The sequence below is a fragment of the Epinephelus moara genome, chromosome 1 (genome assembly GCF_006386435.1).
Source record: "Epinephelus moara isolate mb chromosome 1, YSFRI_EMoa_1.0, whole genome shotgun sequence".
Taxonomy (NCBI): domain Eukaryota; kingdom Metazoa; phylum Chordata; class Actinopteri; order Perciformes; family Serranidae; genus Epinephelus; species Epinephelus moara.
The window spans coordinates 24,817,792-24,832,109 of record NC_065506.1 but is presented as its reverse complement, the minus strand read 5'-3'; the positions used below and the strand labels follow the sequence as shown (position 1 = coordinate 24,832,109).

Genomic DNA, 14,318 nt, shown 5'->3' with positions numbered 1-14,318 from the left:
TCCAGGGCGCATTTCTCTCCATCACTTCCTTTGTGTACTTTTAGTACTTCCCGGTCTCTCCCACATGTTTTCTCTAGATTATCTATTTTCATTTGCAAGAATACAGATTTCATATTTCATTTATCTTCAGTATATGCACTGAGAAGACAATATACAGCACAATGACACTGAGTGGTACATGCACTTCAGCCTGAACTTTCCTATCATTACATTAGGGACTGTTCTTTCATATCACAGGAGGGGGTGGCTGGGGTGTGATTATCATTATTATTATTTTTTTTTAAAAATCTGGCTCATTTTATTACTAGTCTAGAGTATTGTTACTGGTTCATAAAAATTGTTATTGGGTTACACAATGTTGGGCCGGGGCATCCAAAGGGGGAAATGAAAATTTGGGAACCACTACTTCAGCCAATAGTTTGTAGAACAGTGTGGTTAACCCTCAGTACACACACATTCTGTGCTGCTTCACAGTAAGACCTGAAACCTTTTACCAGATTAAACACTTGATCCTACCACATCTTAATATATTATTGATAAACTGTGAAGCAACAGTATTCACTTAAATAATGAAACAATAAAGCACTTGAAGATGGGTTTTGATTAAAGAATTTATTTCACTGTACAATATATTACAATAAAACCTGTACATTTGACGTGGAATGTAAGTGACTGGCTGCTACCAAAGATTTAACTTAATGGAGTTTTTTTATTTGGACTTGGAAAATGAGGTAACAGGTGTTGTGACCAGGGTTTCCCAGACTGTCGTCATGTGGAAGGAGCTACCGGAGTCTGTGCATTGGATATTACACAATTCTGTTTGACAACAAATTGTGTGATCTTATAACAAGTTGTGAACTTATCCATTACAGCTTTTGGTATATTAACGTTTATTATTTATTGTTTCATGTTCCATTTGGTTCGAGTTTGATTACAGTAAAGGACGGTGGAGGAAAAGGTACAGAGAGGGTCTGTGAGTTGGACTGGTCTGACTGCAGTTTGTCAGATGATGTTGCATATACTTCAGGACTCTGGACACTGGATAAGGACACGGGGTTGTTGCTGATTTGATGTCCCTCAGAAGTGTGGACAGCGCCACAGGCTTCAGGTGTCACAGTGTGCTGACCAGCTGCCCAGCTCTGAAGAGATGAAGGATCTGGTTTACAATCTGTTTTGTCATCACCTGTAAGAATATACAAAAATGACAAATCACACATTTCAACAGGATGTGAGCTTGTTTTTACAAATGAACATTTTGGGTGAGAGTATGTGTAACAGCATGCAGACAGTCAAGTAGTCTTGCTCAATCCATCAATTAAATATCTGTTATATTACTAAATATCACTCAAATATCAATATTATGATAAACTATCACTATTCAACCAACAATTGCAGTTTTTTTTAAAATGCGTACACAATGACATGTTTCAGCTGAGCCGTCTCAGAGGAGTACAGTCCTCGGATGTTTAAAAACCTCAACGCCAGCATGCTCTTAGTAATTTGGTGTGACATACTCAACTCTCCAACATCATGCTCTTCTTTCAAGCGAACATGTAAAGTGTGTTTCTGCCATGGCTCCAGCTCCTCTTCTTCACACTCCAGTTTAAGTTCAGATGTTTTGTAACTGTAAAAGAAGACAACAGACTGACACATCTGGTTTATGTAATATACAAAATCCAGTTTGTACTCTTTGTAACCTTCAGCATTTTTGCATCATAGTTATTCCATTCATTTTAATGTGTAAGTTGAAGACAAGTAAGGGTGAAGGAACAAAGGTGCAGCACATTATGTGTGATTTTTGTGGTTTCAACAAGGATGGCTCGAGTTTCTGCCCAAAAGGCCGACTAGACCACCCAATTCTGTTCAAAACAGTGGTTCCCAACTAGTCAAGCCACAGGGTCCAGATTTCTCCTTAGTCATTGGTTCATAGTCCACACAGTTTAATATATTCAGCGTCCTGCATTTGGCCATGCTGTCTCTGTTAAGTGGCTGTCCGTTAGTCACCCACACTACAGCAAACTTGACATATTTGTGAGTCACTCGTGGTCTATTCAGAATCAACCTGCATCCTACTTTTGGATCGCGACCCACTAGTTGGGAACCACTGGTTTAAAAAGGTACTTTTATCATTAAATAGTGAAAAAACATTAATGTAGGTGTGGCCTAATTAGACAGGTTGCTCTGGACAGTGCAGCCCAAAATTAACCTGTGTCTCCACTATAAGGGGTGTATCTGTAAAGTTTCCACTGTACTGCTGCTCTAGTTTTCCTCTATACAATGAGGTTTGCGCAAAAATAAATGAAAGATGGGAGGAAATACTGGAAACATAAATCGCTTCCAAGTATAAAAGCTTTATAACTCCAATATAAAGATATCATCTAAAGATGAAGATGAAGAGGAAGAGGAGGTTTGTTATATTCAATTTATTCACAGTAAACAGGAGTAATTCAAAGATCATGATTCTTGAAAATGAGGCTTTATCAGAGACAAACAGGTACCTCTGAGGAATTACTGGTACGTAGACGTCTCCATCACAGCTGTTATCAGCTCCTGGAGCACTCAGCTCAGCTGTTTCTGTGGCGTTTTCCATATCACTCTCCAAGTCAGATCTGTTAGAAAAGAAAAGATACTTGAATCGAATGTGCCAAAGAAGCACATATAAAGATACAACATATATCGCGTATAATAAAGAAAAAAATTACAGTCTGTTCTTCACACTGTTGCATTCATCATCGTCCTCAATGGTGACCTCCATCTCCTCAAAACTGAAATTACAGAGAGGGCACTGAATAAGACAAAGAGTCGATAAAGTACTGACAGACATGTAAACCTACTGAAATCTAAATTCTCAAAAAGGTCAATACTAAATCCCTTTATCTCTGGCTGGTCGAATTAATTTGGATAAATGTATATTCTAATTTTAAGCTATTCTAACCTAAATTTACCATCCTATTTACATTCACATCTTTATCCTTTTATGTTATAGTCCTCCCCATCTCTTTATAACTATTGTTCAATATTTCTAAAATGTTATAAGGGACACTTCAGGTGCTCTTTGTTCTGGTTGCATCAACAGCACTGTTTGGAGTAATACCAGATACAGGGGTCTTGTCAAAAGTTAAAGCAGACCTTGTGGCTTCACTGGAAGCCATCCTCTCCTCATCCCAGGGGCTTGGATCAGAGATGTCCTTCATTTTAGTAGATGAAATTAAATATTTTTTTTATTATTTTCCCTTTAATCTTTGAGGGGGTGAGATTTTTTTTGGCACCATTGCAATTTCTCCCTCTGCAAATGCACAAGTGTCTAACTTACGTATTCATAACTAATATTAAATTAAGTTTTTATTGTTTTCTCTGCTAGAATGGTTCATTTTGTGATCTATACAATGTGGATCATAGATCATAGACATGCCACTTCTCAACCTCATAAATGAGTCTCTCTTCATCGATGTTGACTGCTGACTGTCAATGGAAACATTGAGGACTTAAGGGTTGATGAAGGAAAACAGGTTGAAGGTGGAGCCTGTTCACTGACACACGGAGCAGGTTGGGACATCTTCATTGGGAAAAACTGAAACAACTTAATGTTTGCTTTTTTCCCCCAAACTGAGTCATCTCAGCGCAGGTGTGACATCATCTTGTTTTTGTTAATTTATTTATTTATTTATAAATGCTCACATGGGGAGTTATACTTCCTGGAAAACTGTGACCTCATACTCCATCACTAGGTGTGAGTAAGAGGTTAATCCAGTAAACCAATTATTTATTCTTCAACAATATTGGTTTTCTGTCAGTTTCATCAAATCAAACCTGTCTCTCTATAACTGATATCCAGCTGGTTTACATTTAAAGCTAAACTAACCTATATTTTTCATTAAAAGTGAATTGCTGGTAATTAGGGCCGCAATGCCCACTTCTTTTAAGCTCCACACACCCGTTCAAGGTGAGTTTTCCATTTCAAATTTGTATGATGTCACTTGAGCAATTTCATTGGTTTCCATATTTTCCTTGATCCACAGATGACTTTATCCAAGAGTCTGACATGCTGATTAAAATTTTCTATTAAAAGTATATATTAAATATATATTTAGCTCCTCTTTGTAATATAGCCTGTACATGATGCCTCACCTTGACCTTGGCGACTGAACTCCCTTCTCTCTTCTCTTCGACTTGGCCTTAATTTTTTTCAGAGGATCTTCAAAGTAAGAACAAGAAAACATTCAGTAACAGGTAATGAGATTTCAGTTTCTGTTAGCACTGTTTATTGAGTTAGCATAGCTGCTCGCTGCTGGCTCAGCCAACATCATGTTGAGAACTGTGTGCAGACAATCCTGGCTCAGACTTAAAATTGTATGATGCTCTGAATGTTACATATGGCTCCTTTAAGCAATAAACCAAAAAACTGTAATAGTGACAGATATTCAAAATGTGTTAAATTTACAAAAAGAAATACCATTTCTACACATGGCCTTTAATATCTTCTCCAGCGACTTCGTCTGGATGCCGTCTGCTGTGTCTGTTGATATGAAGACATTAAACTGTGACACAGAGGTGATGATACGGTCACATTATTTGCATCATACAATAATGTGTACTGTGGTCAAATGTGTTGTGTAATAAGGTCGAATTACCACAGTCACATATCTAGAAAAGAATAATGTGTAATGTTAAATATTTATTTAGAGATAAAATAAAAACAACTCAGCACACCTTCTGCGTCCATGTCCTCTGAAAGCTCCTCTGCTGTGTCAGTGCAGTGGCATCGTGTTGCATCTGGTTCATATGTTGAGGCAAAAAAAGGAACAGTTATAGTTGAGCATAAAAAATAACTGGTATTATTTCTGCATTGCTGGGGAAAAAATAATCACACAGTCATATCAATGAAAGCCATTGCCACAGGCCATCACAGTGACTCCTGAGGCTGTGATCTGCAAGAACCTGGTGATACAATAAGTATCATGATACAGGAGTTAAGATAAAATACATTGCGATATATTGTGGTAATGAAAGCAAGGCATTATATTGTAATCATTTTAGGAAAACTGTCATTGCATAAATAACATAAAATTGTATGCATTAGGAGTTTACTTTTTTATGCAGTCAGAACAGTGGGATCTGCTTTTGTATTCATCATAGTCACTTACATTCAACATCGTAGCACTATTTTTTGTGCAAACTGAGCAAAGAAATTAACATTTGCCTATATCAGTAAAAAATGAAAATAATATATGGGCTTGTAGGATTGTTTAGTTAAAGAAATTTAAAAAAAAATGCAAGATTTAAAAATCAATGCAGTGTTTTGGAGAATCAGCAAAGTATTATAAAACATAATATCGCAATACTCAAGTGTATCAATATTTTCTTACACCCCTAGTCACTACAGTTAGATTCAACTCAACAATTATAGGATGGTCTTAAGAGGTCTCCTAGCCCCTCCTGACAATCTGAGGAGAAATCTGGTCTGGGACCTTGGTCATTAATGATGTTCAGCCCAGATTATCTAATAAAATGATAGGTTTACAGATCCATTCCTAAATCTCACCTCCATCTTGCTTAAGAATAAACAACCAGTGTTGACCCTTTTGTCATCTGGACTCATTTAGCCTTCTGCTTTTGTTTTTTCTCGCTGCAAAGCATTGTTAACATTACAGCAAGTTGTCGCACTACGTTAGTCTCCATTTTGTTTGCATCTGCTTCCTCATGAGATCATGTGAGGCAGTGCATTTATGCTCCCTCTGGAAGGATGATGTTAATAATATCCTGCAGTGTGATGAGCCATTATTTCCAAATCTTGTAGTGAGTGCATGTTTGGGATTAGAGAGAACATCTGTGAAGATTTTCCTTGTGTCACTTCAAAATCAGTTAGGATTTTAAAACTCCTGTAGACTGAGCCTGACTTTAGAAAATGTGCTCCACTATAATCATGAAAAGTCCAACTGAATGTCACACCCCTAACAAAGTGTTAAAGACACATACAGACTCTATGACAAAATGCAATAAAGCTGTTCTAAATGTTTGCAGTGGTCCAGCAGCATACAAGGTCTCACGTGTATGCCTGTATTGATTTTTAGTTTCTGATTTAACCCACTGTGCATCGAGTCAAAAGACACACACAAACATGAGACACTGTTAATATCACTTACATATTTTGAATGAAATCTGCTTAGCATCGTTCAAAATGGCTTCCAATTGGTTCCTTCCATAAAAAGATGGCTTCTTGAGCGTGAGGCCGTTGGGCAGTCCGGCAACTTTTATGTTCAAGCTTTGATTCATCAAGGACTGATAGGGGAGCCTCCCAATACCTCCAGCCTCCTCTGAAAAACATGGGCACACACATGCATGAAAAGAACTGACTTTCCCCTCCTGTTGATATCCAGTGTACAGGCCATAGACCTGTCATTTTGTTAAAGTGTCATAATCTTATGGTCGATGGACATATGAGATGAATCATTTATTAGTTTGACAGTAACGCCACTGATTCATGGAGGCGTATTAACTTATCAAGACATAAGTCTAGGCAGTTTCTTTACACTGTTATAAAAAGAAAACATGCTTACTATATTTTTGGTTGAACACATCCTGCACTTTTTTAACCAGCACATCTACTTGATCTTTGGTTTTGCGGCTTGATCTTTGGTGTTGGCGTTGTGGCTGAGGAGCTGTTGGGGCTGAGAAGCTGGCTGCAAATTAAACAACAGGCAACAATTCATTTCCTAAAACTGTATTATGTATGTTTGCACTACTACAGATGTCTATTTGTGGATTTTAATGTAACCAAAATCACCTTTAAAGTAGAGTGCAAAGTTGTTGACTGTGTCCTTTGCTCCTTTGCTGCTCAGCTGATACACCTCTAAGCTGGATTTATGGCGGTCAAATGACAAAATGGCCGTTTCCACACCCAAAGCCTCAAGTCTGGACACCTTCACAATATTTAGTCAAACAAGATGACCACAAAAATAGTAAATAAGGGATTATACACAAAATAGACAAAAACAACATTTAGACTTTCAACACACACTGAAGAAACAACTCATAACAGTTCTAGGTAGTCTCTGTGAAATCAGTGATGTCACAGGTGAAAATATTATGATAAACAGTTGCTGAGGGAGATTATATTAACTAACCTTAGCTGTGTTTACAGACGATATCTAATCTCATATCACAATATCAATACGATATTGATATTATTGCCCAGCCCTAACTTGAACCAACTACTTTTTTCATGTGGGGTTGATGTTGAAATTATGCACCTCTTACGCTTGTCTTCTCATGTGTAATTGCTCATTACATACATGTGGATTACATGCTTTGAGTATGCAGATCATCGGATGACTATAATTAAGTAAACCCTATGTGTTAAAAAACGTTTGGGATGACATAATTTGAAATGATAAAAGAATCTAAATATAAACACTTAAACACTTGTCTGTCACAGTGCTCTGCTCACATCACAGTTCAATCATCTTTACATCTAATACTATGATGACAAATGACGCTTCTTTCCAAACCTCAAACTTCAGCTGCTTCAGGTGCTTTTTAATTTTGAGCTCCCTCATCTCGGGGCTGAGCTCCTCTGCCAGGCCTTGTGACCTCAGTGCTGCTGCTTCTTGATAGTATTTCTGCTTCTCGTCTTCCCCTAATGTCGACCACCTGCCCTTAATATCGTTTAATGTGCCTGAGGAAAAAGGAGAGGAGGGAGAGAGAGAAAGCTTAAAACTTTAGAGAACATTCATACTGGGGCTGCTCGATTATGGTCAAACTAATAATCACGACTATTTTGATCAATACTGGGATCACCATTATTTTACAGGATTACTCGCTGACTTTGGAAAACCCCATGCATTGACTGAACTTTTTACAGTGGATTTTTTTAAACACAAATATATTTCAACTAAAAACACATACAAAATAACTGTAAAAATGAGATAAATACATAATATATCAATAAACACAGGACAAGAGGAGAGGGAGAAACCCCGTGCTGTTGGTGGAAGAGCCAGAGACTACCATTACTCTGAGCAGAATGCACGGGAGTGAATAACAATATCCTGAAAATCTGTCTCACGACTCCTGTAAGCCCTAATGTAAACAGGGCCAGTATGTACAACAACAAACCTTTCAATATAAGACCTAAAAGCATCTGTTAAATTCTGTCTCTTACCTTTGTTTCTGAGGAGGTCCCTACAAAAAAGATTGTATGGCGACAGCTCTCGTGTGTGAAGCTTCGGCTTTGAGGGCCGCGGCTCAGAAGGAGCTTTGAAGGACCTTCTGTAGTTTCCAATCCAGTTCTGGAAGAGAAAACAAAAATATTTAAATGGTTTTACATCAATTAAAGTGCATTTTAACAAATTTATAATCAGCAAAATGATGTAAGAATCTTTGACATGTAGCATGAGAGTCAACCTCACCTCTATGACACAGGTTTCCAAACCAGTAGCTGATGCGGCTTTTGGTATTAAGGGTGAACCAACACGTGTCATTCCCTCCTTAAAAAACGATTTCAAAGTTTCCCTTTGCTCCGTTCGAATCTCTGTTCTCTCTTGTTGAGTGACAACAAACAAATAAAGAGCAAGTCAATAATAAAAAAGAGGGAAGTGTGGATTTTGCGTGCCATACCATCTTTCTCATACACACCAGGCTGATGCTTCTAGATTAGCAACTCTGAGGCTTACCTCTATGAGCCATCTCCACCCTGAAACATAAAGAGAGAGACTTGACATATTTGAGAAAGGGTCCAGTCGCTGTATGCAGCTTGGTCCAAAACCTAATTTTGAATTGTTTAACATAGACATAGTGCATTACCACAGACGTCCTGGGACTGACCGGGACACAACTGGGCATTGGAGCTGTAAAGGGAGACAAAAAAAGTCAGGTAGACAGATAGTATGAAGGCAGACCTGTACTTTAACTGAACTTCTTTATTTTTTAAGTTTTCCAAATATACCAAACACCACTGGCTGCATTCCCTGGAAATGTGTACAAAATTATTGTCAAGACATACAATAAAAATGTTTGATTTTCAGTATGTTTGTAGTCAGAGATGTCCTAAACTCCTCAAACTCAAATGCATCAGTCATTGTCTGGAATTATGGAGCAATGTCTTTTTATAGTTCCTCAGATTTTGGTTAATGTAGCTATTTTAAAATCTCTTTGTGGTCCTTTAAGAGTCACCTACATTCACCTCAAACACCTATAAAGGGTATATGCATAGTAAATAATAAGATGTTCTTGTTTCATTTTTAGTACATGTACATGCATGGTCTCATCTGACAGGTAACACTGAGGTTTTTCCCCCAACAGTCAGAATCACTGTAAGTGCTTCTGTCATTGAGTTATTTAAGTTTAAGGTAGCTTAAATAGTAGGGATTTTTTTTTTAAATCTTTGCCTGAAGATTTGCCTTGAAAACACAATGGTGCCATATCATGAAGCCTCACCTAGTCCAAATTCAAAGTAGATAATAATATCACAGAAAAATAAACATTTGGGGCGTCGGTGGCTTAGTAGTAGAGCAGGCGCCCCATGTACAAGGCTGTTGCCGCAGCGGCCCGGGTTCTACTCCAGCCTGTGGCCCTTTGCTGCATGTCACTCCCTCTCTCTCTCTCCCCCCTTCCCGCTTGTCTGTCCTGTCAAATAAAGGCTAAAAATGCCCAAAAAATATCTTTAAAAAAAAAAAAAAAGAAAGAAAAATAAACATTTAACACATTTTCAAGGTTTTGTCCTGGTGCTTTAAAAAAAAAAGAAAAAGAAAAAAAAAGTGCCTCGTATTGGCTATCAAGGCCATAGCAACAGCACTGGAGTTTCTATTGGCTCAAGTGAGGTGTCAATCAAAAGGTCAGGAGTTCACTTCCATCAGATGGCACATTGAAATGTGTTTTAATTATGAAATTGTTTATCATGTAAATACATATAACTTGTACTGTCAGCAAGTTAATTGTTGTACTTGATCCCATTTAAGGGTCAACCATAGACCTTTTCATTGGCCCCTTCTCGACACTGGTCATCTGTAAAATAAACATGACAGAGACGGGAATGCCTTTTTCACGGGCATACAATACATAGCAAATGACATGGTTTTCAATTTGATGAGAGCTCTTTCCCGAACACAGGCATATTTTCAAAGTGACAGTCACTCATTAAAGCCCATTCTCCATCCAATGCATTGTAGGAGGGCCCACTCTCTCTATGGGGCCCCCTCCTCATGGGCCCCAGTGCAACCACACTGCCTGTACTGTCTATATCTTGGGCTGTTTAGGCTAGACAGTGTGATTTACATAGAGCACTCACCTGACCTGAGAAAGGTGGGGATGCAAATGTCGGCAGGTAATAAATAATACATCTGCCGAATAATTAATGTGCATTGTAACTTTATATCTGGAGATCTATGAATCAAATGCGTCTATCAGCACATGTATGGGTCCATTTTGGCTGAACAGTTTAGTTTAATAGTATAACTGTCTGAAATGCTTAAATACGCGCCGAAAATGAACACCAAAGATTTCACCCTCAGAAATACGAGACATTACTCAAGGAAATATTGCACACTTCAGACCAATAATCAAGGAAATGCTTCTTCTACTGAGTCTGATAAAACACTAATGACTCCAAACGTTTGTACACTATAACTTTCAGATTATTTATCACAACCAAACAAACAACAAAAGAGGATTATATTATTTTAAACATTCATTTGCTGTAGAAATCATTATAATGTCCGGTAGTTTTGGTGTCACGCTGTGCGCGCTCCCGCGGGCTGCATGTAAATCTCGGCACAAATGACACAACACCTGCTTTCATGCACAGCTCTGTGAGGCTCTGTTAGCATGTCCACATTATCTGGGCGTCCTCACAGTGTGGTGTTCAGGGTCTCTGTCCCAGCCTACCTCTCAGCCTTTGGGTCTCTAGGCAGAACCGGGTCTGGTCGCTGGTCTGAGGGAGACAGAGTTCAGACAGTCCAGGTTTACTTGACACAGGACAGGGAGATAAGTGTATCGCTAGCCCAAAGCGGCGGAAGTGGTCGGACTGTCTGGGCCAATCATGTCTCTCCATCACTTCCTTTGTGTATTTGTAGTACTTCCTGGTCTCTCCTAATAGATTTGCTTTAGAGAAACTGTTTTTTCTTTACAGTTAAATACCACGGTGTTACTGCCTTTTCAGTAACACATTATACGTACCTTCAATATATGCACTGATAATACAATACAATAAAAAGCACAATCACACTGAATGATGTGCACTTCAGTCTGCAGCATATGAACAGACAGCTTTTATCCTATGCAGTCTTTTTCATTAAGACATTATTAAAGTCAGTGATGTCGATTACAGGCTAATGAGATGTGCTGTCAATTTGAGTTTAATGACTTAATCCATTAATTCATTAATCATGTAAAACTGATTCTGTTTAAAGACTGAAAATGTTATGAAGTCTTAGATTCTGACATTTAATTTAATTCACCTCCAAAAAAAGTTTATTAAATTAATTATTACATTTATTTATCTATTTATTTATTTGTTGTTTATTTGACAGGGACAAATGCATAAAACACTGATTCATATATAAAATACAAAATAAAATGCAAAGTAGATGCAATGCATACAAGTCTCTAGCCGTGGCTAATTTGCAGCCCCTGTCCTTGGTTATTAGGCTTATCATAGCCTATCTACTTATTATTTTTGCTAAAATAGGAATACTCAATCTAGTGGGTTTCCATATTGTTCTTTATTTTGATGTAATTGTTAATTTATGAATCAGCAAGATGCCTTTTGAAACACCATACTCACTTTTCAGTTTTTATCACATTTATCTTCAGGGTTTATCCAGGCCATATCTGCGCTCTGTGTACAGAGATCCATCATCTCAAGCATATGAAGGCTGAGCACTTCCTGACGAAAGTAAAACTTACATAAAGAATTATGATAAAGTTCCCCATCCAAAGCAAAAAGTGACATAGTGTACATAGTCCATGTACTTTTCCCCACCCAAGTCATGTTGTTCATACCTGATTATCAGGGGCAGGGTGTACTGGATACTGGGTCAAACAAGACTGGGCTCTACAACTGTAGTTAAGTACAGTAAGGCTTCAGTGAGTTACAACTTTGAGAACAGCATTGACAATATTGGTAGCGTAGATCCTTGATGTCAAATGTTTTTAAATGATGTAATCTGTGATAAGTTAATGTGTCCACTTTAACTACAATGGTCTTCAAGCATGTTTGTGACAGAGAGGATCAGAAGTTACGGGTGTGAGGGCTAGAAAACATGTTGAGTTTGCCCTCTGTAATTGATGCATACAGTACACTACAGAATGACCCAAGTTCACCTGCACTGCCTCTGACCACATCCAGGTCACATGGGTGGTGTGACTCATAAAATCCAAAAGTAAACAGGGCTGCTGCTTTGGTCTGAACAAGGTGGAGGAGCATGGGAAAATAGAGTCCAGGTTCAACTCTGTAATATATTAGAGATCAACTGTGCACCAACACCATTCATTTGAAAGAAACAAATCATTTGGAAATGGGTTTAAATTCAAGAATTTATTTCACTATACACTATATTACAAACCTGTACATATGAGGTAGCATATAACCAAAAGGCTGGTACCAAAGTTTTACAAAACTGATTTGTTTTATGTGAACTTAAAAATTAGGTAATGGGTGTTTTGAACAGGGTTCCCCAGACTGTTGTCATGTCGGAGGAGACAACACTTAGATGTGCAAATAATCTGCAATTTATCAATTTGTACATCAGATATGACACATTTATGTTCGACAACAAATTGTGTGTAATTGTAACTTGTGAACTTCCCCTTATGTTTCAGGTTATTATTTATTGTTTCATGTTTCAGTTGGTTCAAGTTTAATCGCAGTAAGGCACGGTGGAGGAAAAGGTACAGAGAGGGTCTGTGAGTTGGACTGGTCTGACTGCAGTTTGTCAGATGATGTTGCATATACTTCAGGACTCTGGACACTGGATAAGGACACAGGGTTGCTGCTGATTTGATGTCCCTCAGAAGTGTGGACAGCGCCACAGGCTTCAGGTGTCACAGTGTGCTGACCAGCTGCCCAGCTCTGAAGAGACGAAGGATCTGGTTTACAATCTGTTTGGTCATCACCTGTAAGAACATACAAAAAGACCAAATTATACATTACATGCAATTTACTTTTAGGACCCAACAGGGTATAATTTAAGACATGGATGAAGGTTAATTACGGTAACAACACAGAATTTTTACAGTAAGAACTAGCAGACTTTACAGTACTCAGATGTTTGAAAACCTCTTCAGTAATTTGGTGTGACATACTCAACTCTCCAACATCATGTTCTTCTTTCAAGCGAACATGTAAAGTGTGTTTCTGCCATGGCTCCAGCTCCTCTTCTTCACACTCCAGTTTAAGTTCAGATGTTTTGTGACTGTAATAGAAAACAACAGAATGACCCTGCAATCCATTGTTCTTGTAACTTGGGGAAACTTGTGTAGTCTTTGAGTGGTGGAACATTCTGGAACAAAGTTATAGCTATGGATGGGAATCGAGAACCAGTTCCTGTTAAGAACCGCTTCCAACTGGTTCAATTCATTGACATCATTAGCCTTTATGCTTAACGATTCCCTTATCGATTCTTTTCATTACACCGAATCTTTTCATCGATGACGCACGTCACGCTCGTCAGTCAGCAGCACGTTCAACAACAAAGAAGACGGGCGGAGAGACAGAAGCAGGGCAGGAATCAGGGCCGAACTCTGACGTGCACGATACAGAGAGCAGAGGAGGATTGTAAGGCGTGACCATGTAGAGACAGAAATGACATGCCGTTGTGTAAACAATATAAGTCATCATGTTATAAGGTGAAATGTTTCACCGTATAACACAATAAATAGTCTAATGTTATGTTATTATATGAAGTGTCCGTCGCTCAAAATAATATAACTTTAGTTTATGAAGAGATAAGACGGAGCCCTCTCCTCTCCTCTCCTTTTATATGCTTTACTGACAAGTGTGTGTGTATTGAACTGGATATGAAGCGTCTGTAGCGCCAAATAATATAAAAGGTAGTTTCTAGGGATGCAACGAAAAGAAAATTTGTGGCCGAAGCTTGGCCAAATACCGAGTACCGAGTACCATTGTTTAGTTTTTCATTAGTTTTGCAAGCAAACCCCCTCCAGATTAGTGTTGTCACAGTACCAAAATTGGGACCCACGGTACGATACCAGTGAAAATATCATGGTTCTGAGTAGTATCACGATACCACAGCAAAAATTAGGCAGATGTGCCTTTTGTCATTTATAAAAAAAATAAATCACTTTTCTATAATACATCACTA

The 14,318-nt window shown here is 38.2% G+C and overlaps 2 protein-coding genes across 12 annotated transcripts in view; both read right to left on the bottom strand.

Moving 5' to 3' along the window:
- Positions 1 to 602: 602 nt before the first annotated feature.
- Positions 603 to 11,021, bottom strand: zgc:113176 (uncharacterized protein LOC554708 homolog). The gene is made up of 16 exons (XM_050051024.1): positions 10,882 to 11,021; positions 8,803 to 8,846; positions 8,673 to 8,692; positions 8,409 to 8,539; positions 8,162 to 8,288; positions 7,509 to 7,675; positions 6,785 to 6,920; positions 6,558 to 6,680; positions 6,144 to 6,314; positions 4,711 to 4,773; positions 4,454 to 4,516; positions 4,129 to 4,195; positions 2,703 to 2,765; positions 2,499 to 2,609; positions 1,515 to 1,624; positions 603 to 1,183 (listed from the first exon to the last, which is right to left on the bottom strand). The coding sequence occupies exons 3-16, from the start codon at positions 8,683 to 8,685 to the stop codon at positions 906 to 908; spliced, it is 1,623 nt and encodes a 540-aa protein (XP_049906981.1). The 5' UTR covers positions 8,686 to 8,692; positions 8,803 to 8,846; positions 10,882 to 11,021; the 3' UTR covers positions 603 to 905.
- A 1,502-nt stretch (positions 11,022 to 12,523) lies between these two features.
- Positions 12,524 to 14,318, bottom strand: part of LOC126394139 (uncharacterized) — a 52,529-nt gene continuing 50,734 nt past the window's right edge. For 4 of the 11 annotated variants that reach the window (XM_050050807.1, XM_050050911.1, XM_050050815.1 and 1 more), the window contains 2 exons: positions 13,300 to 13,409; positions 12,524 to 13,110 (listed from right to left, as the gene is read on the bottom strand). In XM_050050807.1, the coding sequence (XP_049906764.1) occupies positions 12,833 to 13,110; positions 13,300 to 13,409 (388 nt within the window). In that variant the 3' untranslated portion in view covers positions 12,524 to 12,832. Of the gene's footprint in view, positions 13,111 to 13,189; positions 13,274 to 13,299; positions 13,410 to 14,318 lie in introns of those variants that run through there. The other 7 variants (XM_050050849.1, XM_050050906.1, XM_050050797.1 and 4 more) reach the window with 3 other exon arrangements.